At 41.3% G+C, this 15,815-nt stretch overlaps 1 protein-coding gene across 3 annotated transcripts in view; it reads left to right on the top strand.

Annotated features, from left to right (window-relative positions):
- LOC138621780 (chemokine-like protein TAFA-2) overlaps positions 1-15,815 on the top strand; it is a 65,083-nt gene that overhangs the window by 33,138 nt on the left and 16,130 nt on the right. For all 3 annotated transcript variants that reach the window (XR_011310963.1, XM_069700088.1, XM_069700087.1), the window contains exon 2: positions 5,547-5,650. Coding sequence is in view for 2 of the 3 variants with exons in the window: in XM_069700088.1 (XP_069556189.1) it covers positions 5,548-5,650 (103 nt within the window). In the remaining variant the exon portion in view is untranslated. The remainder of the gene's footprint in view (positions 1-5,546; positions 5,651-15,815) is intronic.

The following is a 15,815-nucleotide window of genomic DNA, read 5'->3' as shown; positions in this document are numbered from 1 at the left end:
TTTCCCTGTTCAAGTTCAAAATAAAACTCAGTGACAACAGGACCTGCCTACTGAGGGGAATTTAATCTATACTGTAACTGTCCTTAAAATGGTCAAATAAAATGAATGCATTTGCATTACTAATAAGAAATCATGTTCGTATATCTAATTTGCTTTGTTCACAATTTATGTGGATTTTTTCCGTTTGGGGTTTATTGATGTGTGTGCAGTGCAGGGACACTAATCCCACAATGCAACAGAGATAAGGTTGACAACATGACCGCGATGTGCTATTCTTGTGATTTCTTTGACTGAACTAAGGTGGAAGTTTGCCGCGATTGTTGTGTTTTCCTCTTTGTGCGAGTCTTGCGCGAGCTACACTTCTAGTGTCATCCCGCCAAGGTCAGAGCCTCAAGTGGAGTCTCTATGAAGCGGGCTCGTTGAGCTGCTGCCATTCAATTGGTTTCGCAGAGAGGAAAGGAGTGGGAGGGCAGAACGGTGACGACTGAGGCCATCAGAGGTTTGGTCAGAGACGAGGAATTCGTGCTTCGTTCGGTTTTAAACAAATTCACTTTGTACTCTTGAAAGGAAATCCGATGATCTACGCCGCGGGCTCATGTGCCGCACAACAAAAGGATAAAAGTCTAATCTCCGGATAAATTTGAACACACAAGTCCTGGAGAACTACTGAGGTGGCGCCGCTGAAAAGTATATGCATTATTCCTCCATAAAGATTTGCATTTGCATTTGAAAGTGTCCTCAAATTTAGGGCACAATATACTGCAGACAGGAAAACATCTCTGCTGGCAAGAGGAGAATTAAAGCAGTCCATACAGAGAGGATTATTACACATTTAATTTAAGCTTCAGTTTAGTAGTATTTGTTTTTTCATATGCTATCCTCCTAACTTCATTATGCAGTTCATATTTCATGCTTATGGCAATCATCTGCATATATTATGTGCTTCACTGCAGGGCTTATTCTGTGGTAAAAGGCATACATTATACATAAAATATTGTCAGACTTAAATGATAACCAACTTCCAACTACTGTCTCTGAGTCTAACTTTGAATTTGTTTATTCTTTAGAATGTTTGTTATAAGATGCATTATGAGGTCTCCTCCGCTAATAAAAGCGCCACTAGTCGAACATGTACAAAATGAAAGAATAAAACCTGAGGGCAATTACTGCCAAGAGAATTATCTTTATTGTTTCAGCTTAATGAAATTCTAGGGAACATTCAAGGATGATGCAAAAGCTGATTATACCTGAAGAAATAATTCCACTTCTTTGGAAATGCACTTTTCCTTTTTGCGGTATGAGATTTAAGATTGAAGTCAATTTCATGTTTGAGCATTAAGTACAGAGCTGTCAGAACACAGTTAGCCAACAGCTTCAAGACTGGAGGAAGTGGCAGCCCAAAGTGAAAAAAAAATGAGCCTCTTAAGTCTCCTTATTTACATTATGTAACATTATTTACATGATGTAAATAAGAAAACGGGTAGCTACGTGTGGATGCAATGCATTCGAGCATTTATGTATCGTGGAAGTGTTTCGGTCTCCACTATGAAAAGGAAGTTAATGCATCTGTCTGGACTGTCTGCATTAATTACAAGTAGGTACTAATTGGTTTAAATGTACTTCTATTTTACAATTCTGACACATTATCATTGTATAAAATCGTTATTTTGTTCATGTTAACAAATAATTGCCCAATTACACATCCAGCAGATATGAAGCAACATTGAGTGTTTTTACCTTTGGTGCAATGTCTCACGATTTTAAATTTTTTCGAATAATCGCTACAAAAAAAATTGTTTATGCGACCGTCGTCTTGTTTTAATTCCCCTTTCCCTACTGGTGTCTGGTAGAAATGTGTTTCTACCACCGGAAGGGGGCAGTAATGCACCTCAAACTGTTTGGGAACTGCCATTAAACAGCAAAAGAAAAGAGAAGAAGAGCCCATTGCTACCAGGCTTTGTATGGTGGTACGAGATTAGATGTTACGGTACTAACAGGTAAAACATGCAGAGACTACAACGTCGGTCAAAAAGTTCTGTATTGAACTGCTTCAAAGAAATAAACAAAGATGAGGTGTCGTGGAAACTCAAACACATTTTGTAAGTTCACAGCTATGCAAAGGAGAACAAAGGATTGAGCAGACGGTCCCTCCACAGATCTACAATCAATGTCGAGCTGACACGGTTTGATGTTGGGCATGTCTTGGAATAATTGTCAAAAAGTATCAAGCGAATATCAAATAGTACATTTGCTTGCAATGTTCATCCAGCTGCGTCTAGCAACGAGGTTGATGAGAGCCGAGAGACTGAACCCAAACAGTCAGATTGCGGGCCGTACAACACAACAACGAGCGAATGTTAAAATTCTCTGCAGACAAATGATGGTCGGAGGATAATTCTCCATGGGTGTGTGATTATGATTCACTTTTTGATGCATTGTTGAGATAAAATTGTGAATTTGTGCTGCTTTGAATTACACAATTATTCTCTCTGATAAAGTCGGTTGTCCATGTTTCTTTTCTTAAAATAAAGTTCAATAATTGTAAACAAGCAGAGAGGAGGCAGATCAGAAAACTTTCCCATGAATCAATTTCACAACACATAGATATACAGTAAGAGTTTTGAAAGGCGTGAAAGAGTTACCACGTAGTGTTTATAACGTTAGATGAACTCTATGGACAGAATACAGGCTGGATCACATCGTTGCGTTACATCACCGATAAGCGCTCTTTGTATTTTTCCGAAGTTGCTAAAGTCAAGGTCGAGACGTGAAACGGCCTCAAACTGTAACAAATCTTAAGCGACTCGCTCGGTCGAGCAAACTGCTGCGCCAATGACACCACGGCACATTCGGGGACAATGAGATGTCATTTATGGAATTGCACACTCAGACAGCGCCCAACAAATGACGCCGCGGCGCTCTGCCCTGCACTCTATCAACACTGACCCTTTTCACACACACACACACACACACTCGTCGCTGTGAACTGCACAGTAACGTCAACTGCCCACCATTTCAACCCAGCCTCCAAATGTTCGGCAAACCGTCAACGATAAATCTGTCGCCACGAAGGTGAACATTACCACTCACCGCTTTTATACAAGTGCCTACGTGTCCAATTTGAGGTCCGGTTGAGAAAGTACATAAACCTCGCCATTACATGGCGATCACACTCAATGTTTCTGTAAATTTCCCTCCATGTGTCTCTCCGGCTACCTTGAATTCCCAGTTAAGTGTCATGACGCTGGCAGTCATGGCCGTATGTCATATTGGTGATGGAAAAATCCACCATGAAACTATAAAGGATCGCTCAGGTCCATTTAGTTGTTTGATGTATTACTCTTCGTCTCGTGGATAAGTGGCCAAATGACCCGACGTTCAGATATTTCCCGCAAACGCAGCAAGCGTGCTGGGAAACAGAATACCTAATGGAAGCAAGGCAGGCTGGGAAAATGAAGATTGTAAAAATAGACAATGGACTAGAAGTGCTGCTGGGTTTTCTTGTGGGATAGGTATTAGTCCAGGTGCTCTTTAGATACTTCAGGTGGATTGTGCTTATTCTATCAGGCATATTCATAAGAGAAATATGGTGTCAATCAAACATGTATAATCCGCAAATGATTTAACCTCCTCAGGGATTGACGTGTAAAAACCTCTTATTTAAACATCTTAAATTCAGGGTCAGCTGTTGTCTTTGCTATTGAAGTGTGTGGCGTCGTCATGCAGAGATCTGAAGAGCTCTCTAAGGCCTTCAGAAACAAAGTTGGTAAATCTGGAATAAAAGATTGCCAAATCATTTGAAAAGAGTCCTTTCAATGTGACACCAGCGGTGTAGATTTTAAACGTCTGCCGGTTTGTCCTGGACTGGCTGCTCCAGCAAAATCAAACCAAGAGCAGACTGTTTGACGTTATAGAAACGTCAGTTTGTCAGTGAACATACAGCCAAAGACCAGAGCGTTTGAAATAATGTGCTCTGGACGGGCGGATCAAAGATTGAGCTGTTTGGCCTTGGTTGAGTAGACGGTAGATATGTTGGGTTCAGACCGAAGACTTTTCAGGAGAAGAACCTCGTAGCAACTGTGAAGCGCTGTGGTGGTCGCATTATGGTTTGCGGTTGCTTCGCATGCAGTCATTAATTCAACTATGAATTCTGCATCATATCAATGACTGCAAGAAAAACATGCAAAAAAAAAAAGAAAAAAGCTAGACATTTTTTCAACTGAAAGAATTTGTCATGGAAGAGCGGACACGCAATCACACCAAGGCAACGTGTGGTGGACAATGATGCCGAACACTTAAAGGAAGTTATTTCTACAAAAGGGAACAACAACAGCTTCTGATGCCAAAGGTGTACTCACTTTATCCATGGAAGAAAATTATATCTAATGATAATTTTGTTGAGTAAATGATTGAAAAATCTACTTTGATATTTTTTAGCATACCACCTCTTTCTGTAGGCACTGACCCAAGAGGATTAAATGTTAAATGTAAAAAAAACACAAAAAAAACATAATTTAAACATACACGAGAGATCGTGTATATGTTGACAGGAAAACGGAGAAATGCTTCCCCTTGTGTTCCTGTTGTCACTGCCTGCAAGTCTTGATGATAGACATCAATTTATAATTTTTAGAGGGCACACTAAACATGCGAGTCCTGCCTGCGTTATTTCATCCCGTCATTCAATTCTAATTCCTGTGTGGCACTGCGAGGAATAACAAAACCTTGATAAAGGTCATGTTTGCTTTGCAAAAATAAACTTAATTACACAAATAATCTGAGCTCCCCAATGAGGTTTAGCCAATCTATATGTCAATGCAGCAGGCAGATAAGAGGCTGTAAATAAGGCGTAAACGCAGCTTGTAACATTGTATGCTGCCGCCATACGATACCGCGCCTCTTCCAGTAATTACCGTACCGCTCCTGCATCCCCTGTTTGAAACTTGATCGTTGTCTGTCGGTGATAACACACTGTGCCAGATGGTTTATGCAGCGCGGCCTTGGATCCACCACACTTCATTAGGGAGAGAGAGCGCAGGGGGAAAAAAGCCACTGCGGAGGGGATGGATTAACTGCAGCCGGCCGGCTCTCCACTCTGCTGTAGAGCCGAGAGGGCCTTACTGAAGCCTGGTGGGGCGGCAGAGGGTCTTCACCTGCTGTTCATTTCTGCCACTGTAAGAGCTCGGGAGGGGCAGAAGAAGAGGATTTTCTGCAGTGATCTAACAGCTGTAGTTTGTTTTGGAACGCAAGAGGGAGGATAATTGTCTGCATCTGTGCTGTATAAAGAGCAAACATGCCGTCAGATAGGCTAAGCTGTTGGGAGGTTAAATTAGTGGAGGAGCAAAGGCTTCCTGCTCTGGGCCATAAAACCGTCAAATCCAACACTGAAAAATGTCAGAGTGCAGTCTGACAGAGATGCTAAGAAATGGCGTCGTTCGGTCAACGTAAATAAACCGACCTCTGTTGCAGTTGTACGCTTTTTCTAGGTGCACCTCAGATGGTTAAAACTACTGCTGTAATGCGTTTCGTCTCCTCTTCTTTTCCAGGATGAGTGAGCGATACACGTCGATCAGAAGCAAAGTGGCTCTTCTTCTAATGGCGCTCGTGATCAGTGTCTGGGAGATGTCCGTGCCCACGGAGGGAGCGACAGGTGAGAGAGCACGGACACAAAACCAACATCCGGTTTCAGAAGTGTCTCCTACAGGTTTTCGTTGCCGTGACGTCGGAGGTGTGGCAACAACTGCTTCTGTCAACATCTGGACGCCTTCATCGATAAAAATGTGTCCTGTCGGTACAAAATGCGTATCAGTCAGAAGACCTAACACAAGGACGAAGCTGTCACCTCCTCTGTGTTTTAGTAGCATTATTAGCATACTGCCTGACAGGCTATGCTGATGAAGTTATTGCTTATCGTGTGAGCGGCTCACTGTGTGCCATGTTTTATCTTGATTTTGACAGTGACAACAGTTATGATTCAATCTCTATATGTAGACGTGTGCAGCTAGACAAACAACACGTTTACATGAAATTATGTATTTTCCATTGCCGGCGTTATACCTGAAAGCGTTTTCCTCTATTGTGAATGTGGTGAGGTTGATGGTCCGACCAGACCGAGTCTAATTTAAAAGGTCCGTTCCTGACAGGTTTTAAAGACAAACACAAACTAATGTGTTCAGAATAAAATGATGTCTCGGACACGGGCTTCTCATTAATGTTCCTCAATTAAAAGAAATCCAGATTTTCAGTGTGTGTGTGACCTCAAGGCTTTAAGTTCCCACATCACACTTGTTTAAATGGCTGAGGTTTTGGGGGGGTCACCGACAAACTTTTCCTCTTCATCAGATAAATGTGAAAACAAACCTGCACATTCTGCACACTGAAGTGAACGGCGGCAACATGAAGATACGTTTCTGACCGGAGAGGGATTTTAACAAACAGATGCATTTAATCAAGTTATATTGGTAGAACTAGATTTATAAAAAATATTTTATAAAAAAGCTAATTTATTTACTTTCCCTTCATATGTTAGTTCAGTGATTTTGCAACATTAAATATTAACAATGAATGTGGCCGAACTGTTGACAGGATCAGGAGGATGGATAAAGGGAAAGAGAGAGGTGATTACCTTGAGGATACACTGTTCACCAAAATGCGTATTAATCCGCAGCTGAAAGTAGTCCCAAACAAACGCATTATTCACTCCTATTTGGGAAAAGCTAGTTTAAAAAGCTTCCCAGCTGTCGTAAGAAATTATTGATTTAAAAATTAAGCTATAAAAGTGTTTTTATGATCCAAGTCTGCAGTAGGAACAAAGTGGTTTGGTCTGAGCCACAGACAGAAGGAGGAAGGTAACAGTATTGTTGCTTTTAGTCTTTTCATGGAAGATTTTCACATAATGCAGCTCAATTTTTGTTTTCCATGTTTGGTAAACATCTATATCTGTGACACTCAATGTACACAGTTTTTCAACTCAGGTTTACCAAACTATTAAAGATGAAAATGAACCTAACATCCTCAGATAATGATGACATGATCAGATGGTATTTTTTTTAGATTTGACAAAGCTCCTGCAGGGCCACAGAAGGTATCATGCAGCTTTTATCAGGCTGAGTCTGACTCATCATGCCTAGTAAATTGACATAGATGTGTAAGGATGACATGCTGCTATTGGTGAGGCAGAGAAAGAAGCAGAAAAATCTGATGTCATTCAAAGACTATAATTCATCTCCTTCTGGAGGTACAAAATGTGAGACGACTGCTCCAGAGATTCAATAAAGAGCAAAGCAACACAAAGAGGTTTCTGCTTTTTTCACACTGCAGGTAAATCTGATTTGCTTCTCAAATGAGATCTTTAGGACAGGCTTTCAGAACTGTTATTTACAAGTGAGCGCATCGGATTTGGTGTGTCCACACTTTCCCAATCTATCTGCATGGGTTGCTGTGGCAACGACATACGCACGGAAGCAAATTGCCAGCAGATCATTTATTTCTGCGTCTGTCCGCGGACTTTTGCTCTCCCTCGCTTTCACAGCACCAAAACCCGGACTCTCTGATAGCTCTGCTCGTGGGAGCATAGATTGAGCTCACGCTGTCACTCAGAAAATTACATCGTTATTGTGTGTCGTGTCACGAGTGATGCAAGAAATGTTTTTGAGCCACCAGAGCGTCCGGACTAAGAAATCTGATTGAAATTGCATTTCAAACCACCTCCATATGTGGTCTGGAACTGATTTGATTTGTTTTTTTGCTGTCCAGATTTTCTAAAATCAATCTGGATATGACAAAAATAGATTTGGGCTGGCAGTGTGAACAAGACGCAGGTTTATCAGGTGTCTCAGTTTCATCCTATATATGAAAATGGACATAGTCTCCGGATCTGAAAAGTTAACTAAATGAAGAAGTGCGTTAAAGTGCAATACCACTGAGGGCCACTAGGAGCTGACTCCAAAAAACCTTACTCCAATAGGCTCCCATTCAAAAAACATCAACTTCTCTCATGGAATACGTCAATAAGTCAGTATAGTTTTTCCAAATGTAATTATGTTGTCATAAATTAAATTCCCTCCTTTTGATCAGTGTTCTGGTGCTCCTTCTGAAAATAATTCCTTAATTAATTAGAAATAAGACCTCAAAGGGAGATATGTTCAGTTTGATTGACATGCCCGTGGTGCAGTCAGGATTCTGATATAGGTGGGCGGGCAGAGTGTCCTCGGGTTCTCAGTGAGCGCCACCTCACGCTCCTCTTTGGCTAATCCAAATATGGCCACTTCTAATTCCCTAAAAATGTTAATAATGACAGAAAAAAATGCCAGACCGTAGGCTTAAGAAAGGGCAGTTTACAAACCAATGGGTGACGTCACGGTGGGTCGCTGCTTGGTCCCATTATGAGCTCAATGTGATTAATCAGCCAGGTGGACCAAAGACACTCAACATAAAGTCAATGTTCACGACCGTGCCACGACAAACTAATTTTCTCTGTCAACAAGTTTGGTGAGTTTCATTCCATCTGCTCGCTCGGCTCTGTGGGAACTCTGGAGGCTCGCTTTAATTCGCCCAAAATCAGAGTAACCTGCTGCACAATGCGAGGCAGCACACGGAACCAACGCATCGAGGAGTGCTGCCACTTCTTGTGCGAGGAGTTCGGAGAGGGATTTCTCACTATTCTGCATCACCAAATGTCACCGTGATAAATGGAGGAGTAATCGGATTGAAACAGCTATTTTGAAAGCTCGTCTCCTCTCGCCTAATTAAAAGTGTTGTTGAGTCGTCGCTCGTAAACCCACCGAGGTCAATTATGGCGACTCAGCACATTACGAGCAGAGGCCGACCCACATGTTTCATCATCGGGAGTCCCACTGACAATGCACAGTCTCAGGTAATTGGCGGTGCACAGGCTGTCGTGCAACCAGACAGGATGTCCATTTGTGAGCATGATAGAAATCACGCATACCTCTCCTTCGCTTTGTCCACCAATTAGATAGGAACGCGGCGCCTTGATGCGCTAGGTTTTGATTGGCAGCGATCCCCCCACTCAAGGCGCTCATCATTTTCAGCAGGAACTGGATCAGAATAATCTCGCCCGCATTCAATTTCTCTCCGATAGCCACCGCAGCCCCCTAATTTCCCCTGGGTGTTATTGCTGTTGCTGTAAACCTGTTATCATTCAAGAGATGAAATGAACTGAACACATCCAAAACAGAGGAAATGTATTTCTTCAGAGAGAACTAAGCCTAATCTCCGAGAAGCAGGGCAAATTTAGTACATTTCTACAAGGAGACAAGTTGATTTACTAATACACATATGAGACTCCACTTCTTTAAATAACCGGTTTGTGTCGGCAAAGACGGGATCATGTTTGCACCATCAAACATGCTACTCTCTGCCAGTTATGTAAATGCAGTTTATTTTTCCCTCTGATTAATGAAGAAAGACGGTTTGCCTTCGCACTCTCGTCAGACAGTGACACTGCCAGCCTGCAACAGAGGAGTCTGTACTTTAATACCGAGTTGATGACGCAATAAGTGTCTGTGGTCATTCTGCGCATCTTTGTAATTGTCCTTTATCGACCAGGAAGAGGAGTCCGGCAGGAATTAGGCCGTCTTTGCTCTAAAGATGTGGGAGATTTATTTTAATAAGCATCTATTAGAATTGATCCTTTCAGTTATTTGCTTCTACACACACCCTTTCCAAATTCAACTGGTTCTTGTCTTTTGCATTGTGTCTCTTTGCAAAGAGTGAAACTAGATTTATTGGATACATTTTAATGATGTATGCATACATGATTTGTCGGGGAGTTTAGATTTATCAAGTAAAACATTTCCAAAGCTGAATAAGAGGTTAGTTGAAATGGTTACCTTTGGGCTTTGTCCAAAAGTACCATAATCTATCTAAACCAAGTGGCGTCACCCACCCTGAAGCCTCAAGTGTGGCACTCAGGTCGTATCCGTCTTGTTTTTTTTTTGGAGCCAGAAGTGGCCATATTTGGACGAGCTGAAGAGGAGTGAGGGGTGGATCTGACTGAGAACCCGAGGACACTACGCCCGTCCAAATATACAGGTGTCAATCAAACCAGACACCCCCCCCCCCCAAACATACATCTCTTTGAGGCCTAATATCTCATTAACTGTGGAATTATTTCCAGAAGAACCACCAGAACACTGATCAGGAGGGAATTCAGCAAATAACATGATGAGGACCTGTGGAAAAAATGACTGACTTTGTGTTTCATGAGAGAAGAAGACGCTTTTTGAATCAGACTCTATTGAGCATGAGCAGGAGACAACACCATAATGCTTCATAGATAAGACATAGGCCAATGATATTTCAGCCTACAAGCACTATACTGTATAGTGGCGTAAAACATATGTCCTTTTTAAGCTGCATAAAAATCACGATTCGTGTTCATTAGTTAGGATTTTACAGCACTTAAGAATAATGAGAAGAAGCCAAAACAAAGAAGTTGCGGGCCAAACGTGACACCAGGCTGATAAGACACACGACTTCCTGCATTGGCACTTCCTTACAATACTAAGCTACGTTATGGGGCTGCGATGTGAGAATTAATCACATCAATCTGTTCAATAAAAACAACTTCCTGACTGAGGCGGGGATGCAGGGATACACCTCCACCTGAATCTTATACTGCCTTGGATCTCTGCACACGGCAACTCTGGCTGCCCAAGTGGGTGTAGAGAGTTTTAAATTCTGACCTTCAAATGGTGCTAGTTTGATCCCTGCAGACACATTACAGCCTTGAATTTCAGCGTCCACAATGGGAAACCACTTAGCAAGAATCAAAGCACACAGGTTGCTGAGGGGGAACTTGAACCTGAGCGCAATGAAATATTTTGGACGGTTGGCACTCAGTATTTTTAGACATCTGTAGCACTCAGGCAGTGCACAGGTGGCACAGGTGCAAATTGGCTTTGCAGTATATTAAGGTGTTTTCCACACTGAATGTTACACTGACGTATGACCTCGGTGTCTGACTTACATCCTGTCATCTGCGTCGAGGATTGTTGCTTGTTCTGCACCTTCCACTATCTGCACTTTGTAATAAAAATGAGTTATATGTTGCATAAGAAGCATCTTGGCAAGAAAGGGCAACACTGTTTGCACCCTTGAGGGAGCAGTAACTAACAGTACGAGACATCATCGGAGCAGTTTGGCTCCCTGAACGTGGCCGAGAGATCGACTGAAGTGGTTTGTCATCTGTCACTCCTCAAACTGCTCCAAACAAAGTAACAAATGGTTTGAGAGGAAAATCTGTTCATCACTGTTAACACAATGCTCGTCAGTACGAAGGTTTGCAAAGAGGGAATTGCACTGAGTGAGCTCATTGTCACAGATAATTTCTTTATATGAGAGGCGTGTGTTTTTGGCTGCACACAACGCTGCATGTAAAGCAACGCAATGATGACATTATCATTCACAACAGCTTCGTCAATGATCCAAAGTATGGAGTTTCCTCCCTGTCTCCAGAGATCGATGTATAAAAGCTTCTCAAGCAAATTCCTTTCAGCAGAGCAACAGGGAGAAAAAGCCCATCACTTCTGAGCGAGGGCAGCTTCGGTTCAAAGGATCGACTGCAAGGAACAAATGGCTGGTGAAAAACATAATACTGTCTGATGGTCTGCATCGAGTGTCGGGAGTTGCTTCACAGGGTTGAAGCTAATTTTGACCCCGAGCTGTTTCCCTCACCTTAAACAACACCTTGTGGTTTAAAGTGCGGCACTTCTCATCGACCAGGAGCAGCGACTTCATCGAGTCTGTCTGCTGTGAGAATTGCCTGCTAACCAGCACAGTGTCACGCTAACGGTAGCTAGTCTTTAAACTAACAAGCCGCCGGCTGTAACTTCAGCATTTGTCAACTTTGGTGAAATATAATGCACGAAAGGAGGAAGGGTTTGGAATATATTACATGCAAGTGGTAACTCTCCTTCACCCCCCATTTAGAGGTCTTCAGTCTGGTATCTTGGCCGTCTCCATCTTGTTTTCTTGGCAACAAAAAAAGTGAGCATATTTGGACCAAAGGGTGGAGCTGGGAAGGAGTTTGGATCTGGCTGAGATCCCGAGGATACTATCAGGGTCAGCCATGTCAATCAAACTCTCTCTTTGAGGCCTAATATCTAAATAATGATGGAAACCTTTTCAGAAGGACCTCCAGAATACTGACCAGAAGGAGAGAGTTTAGCAAATAAAACCAAGCCAACTTGTGGAAAAAAAAAAATATGGACTTTGTGTTGCAGAGATAGAAGTTGATGCTTTTTGAAAGGGAGTCTATCGGAGTCAGAGTTGTTGTTGTTGTTGTTGTTTTTAGAGCCAGCTCCTGGTGGCCCTGAGAGGTATTGCATTTTTAGGCTCATCTGCACAGGCTTCACTTTTCAGACTCAAAAATGTAAATTCCTTTACAGAGTCTATAGTTCCCAGACAGGATTTGATGGCCTCTTGAATAAAACTGTTTCCCTTCTAGCGACCAGTCAGACAAGCTTCTGGAGAGCTGCTAGCTCAGAAAGCTAATTTGACATATTCGCAGAAGAGCTGTTAAACTGGATTAAAATATGTTATTTTGCCAAGTTTGCATTAACTAGTCCTTCATGGAGTTAATGGTTCAACAAAGTTCTAGCTACACCTCCTCTGCAAGGACTCACATACTGTATAAATCGTATGCCTTTACAGTTATATGAAGAATATTGTGGAACATTGGCTACCTCCCATCTAATGCACTAGTAAATGAGATTGAGCAACAATAACATCTGATCCTTTACTTCTCTCATTGTCACCTTCCACTTCAGATGAACCATCTGCTTCAACCAACAATTAAACAACATGTTGCTTCTTCTATATGAATGGCAGAGGAGACTACAATTAGCTGAAAGTCTCAGAGCATTGACTCTACAAACTAGAATCAGAAAGGAGAATCAAAATCATGGTTACCTGGGTAATATTCCTGCTATTCATGCGAGTACATTATGATCAGGTAACAGAGAGGTGCTTTCAAAGGAAATGACAGAAATGAGAGTTAAGGACAGAAGTGAAAGGACTTTTTTTTAAAAGATAAAGCACGGTTTAAAAGAAGTAGAGGAAGATGCTGCAATTATAGATCATTTATGAAACGTCTCATCTTTTCTCTGCCTCACTTCATTTCAGACGTTTTCCCTTACATGTTTAATAATGTACTGGGTTTTGAAATGAAGTTTAACCTGCTAAGACTCCAGTTTTAATTTGATATGCTTTTTTCCTTTTTATTTGGGATCAGTGACGCCATACAAGTATAAAAACCGAACCTCATCTTTGTAGTTTTGACTCCCCATATGAAACCTTTTTTTTTTTTTTTTTTAAGTCCTCATACGGGAACAATGGGTTTATTTTACTGCATAAAATACTCAAGTCCCGTGTGTGTAACACAGTATAAAAGAGTTTGTAACGACGCCTAAACGTGGCTGTTCAAAAACAAAATTTCAATCCGAGCAACACAACTAAAAGCTTTGTGATTTTTCAAAGTTTCGTACATCTGTGAAAAAAATGTTTTCACTCTGTACTCCAGTCTCTCTGCTCCTGACAGACAAATATGGCCTGAAAAATGTATCATCAACATAAAAAAGACAATCAGTTGATGTAGATTTATTTGTAATATATGCAATAACTATTTATACTCATGCAAACTGTTGGTGTCTTCTAAAACCTTCCCGGGCTGTTACCTCACTGTTACAACTTTACTGGGCAAAAATAAAGTCCCAAAGTCCTCAACGGAGTAGGTCCTGATTAGCAGCGTCCAAGTTTGCTACTATTGCAAAGAAATTGTCAAATTTTGTCTTCTATATCAAACTACAGTCGTTATTAACTATACATTTGATGACGTTTTGTATCCTTTCCATTTCCATCTCGGTCTCAGCTGTGGAACGTTTGGATGGATATTTCAGCTGTTTATTCTGATGAGTGTATTGTGTTGTTGCTGCCACTAAATTGCAGGAAAACGTGTCCACTAATGAGAAGGACAGGCCAAAACTGAGTCGAATTAAGATTAAGATTAAGATGCAGCGCACCCAAAATGTAACATCCTCATATGTGGACACAAAGTCTCAGGAGTTGTTGACGGTGAGAGTCGTGTCACTTGGATTGGCACCTTTTCAAGAAATCACCGAGTCCCTGGTGTTGATCTATCATCAGATATAACAGTAATCTTTGTAATGAGGCGTGTCGAAAATGACCAAAACATTGTTATCCTTACTCGTTTAAAAGGTATGGATTTACCAAGTACTTAATTAACAGTTTAGAGGACGATGGCATTTCATCCTTTGTCTCGGATGTTTGAAAGTAATAACGCGTCAGCTTTGACTTTTAGTTGTGTTGGAAGGAAGAAGGAGAAACTGTCAGCTTTGAGGCTATACAACGCCTGATGTGAGAAATAACGTGTCATGTGACTAGTCTGTGCAGCAGCCAGTGCAGCACATTGTACGCAGGAAGACTGGGAGTCTGTTGTTTTCTGGTCTTTTCTTCGATTTTACTACAAATCAGTAGACGTGTCAAAGTCGTCACGTCCTGTGCACTCACTGAATCTACATCTGGCAGTGTCTCCTGCTATGTCCTTAGTACTATTTTTAAATTATGATGATGCATTTTGTACTGTTTTGCCATGAAAAGGTGTTTGTACACTGTCGGGTTTATCTCTTTTCTGGTGAGGTGAGCTCATTGGTTCTGGGTTGTGAAAGGTCACACATCTGACGCAAACATGATGTGTGTCTTATTTTTTTACAAACTTGATAAATGTCATGAAAACAGAAACATCGATCCATCAGTGCATCGGAGTCAACCTTCACAATAGTGGATATCTTCACTGTGTGAAAGCATCAGGCTGCTCAGTCTGTAAGTGTTCAGCTGTCCTATTCACAGCTCTATCTTTCACTCAATAAAACCACGTTTCCCAAAATCACACTAACTGACAAGTTTTGACTCAAAAATAAATGTAAATGATGCTTGTGAACGGCCACGACGACAAGTCCCCGGCTCAGTTTGCGATACAAAAGCCTTTGTGTTGGGAGCAAATGGGCCGTGCACACATTCGTTTTTAATGTCATGTTTCATATCGAAAACACTTTCTTCTTTGGTTTGCTTAATATTTTATTGAAGTCCAACTTTACTATGTATGATTTTGGTTTTTATCTGCAGGCAAGGCCATGTCAACCACCTGAGGGCTTTCTGTGTAACTGGAATTAGACTGCAGTAGATTCTTCTGATTGTGTTGTGATTTTCAATTACATTGATTGTGTTGTGATTTTTAATTACAACACGAGAAAGTTCCCTGACCCTCCTTATCTGAACTGAAAATAAATAAACTCATCATGTCTTCCTGATGTTTGAAGAACAAATGAGAGTTAAACACGGAATAATCAATGGAAAAGAATACACAAACGTCCATAAGTTTGGTTTTAGTCCTGGTTATCTTTTTTAAAAGTGTTCAAAACCTGTTGTCAATGAAACGCTATCATTTAAGTTAAAGCACAGTAAATATTCAAAATATTTTACACCATTTATACAGCTATTTATAATCTCCAGTTAATTGTCCTCCAAAACCTTTCTCTAATGTCAGGCTTGCGTTTCTTTGGAGTGAGAAGACACTAAACTGACAGTAAACGTGTAAAAAGACGAAGCTACAGCATCTAACAAACATCCCCAGAGAGAATACAACTGGGGACATGACAGCTTTATGCCATGTTTAGCCACTGCGTCCCGTTATCTAAATGTCATGGCATCGTGCTCGTCGTATAAAACTTTGAACGGTAGACCGAAAGATGGAATCCGAGTTTGCAGGACAC

This window comes from Brachyistius frenatus, unplaced genomic scaffold (genome assembly GCF_029030835.1).
Source record: "Brachyistius frenatus isolate BFR_SWC_R1_liver_20210118 unplaced genomic scaffold, ASM2903083v1 Contig_32, whole genome shotgun sequence".
In the NCBI taxonomy this organism is placed as follows: Eukaryota; Metazoa; Chordata; class Actinopteri; family Embiotocidae; genus Brachyistius; species Brachyistius frenatus.
This window is presented reverse-complemented; position numbering and strand designations above follow the sequence as displayed.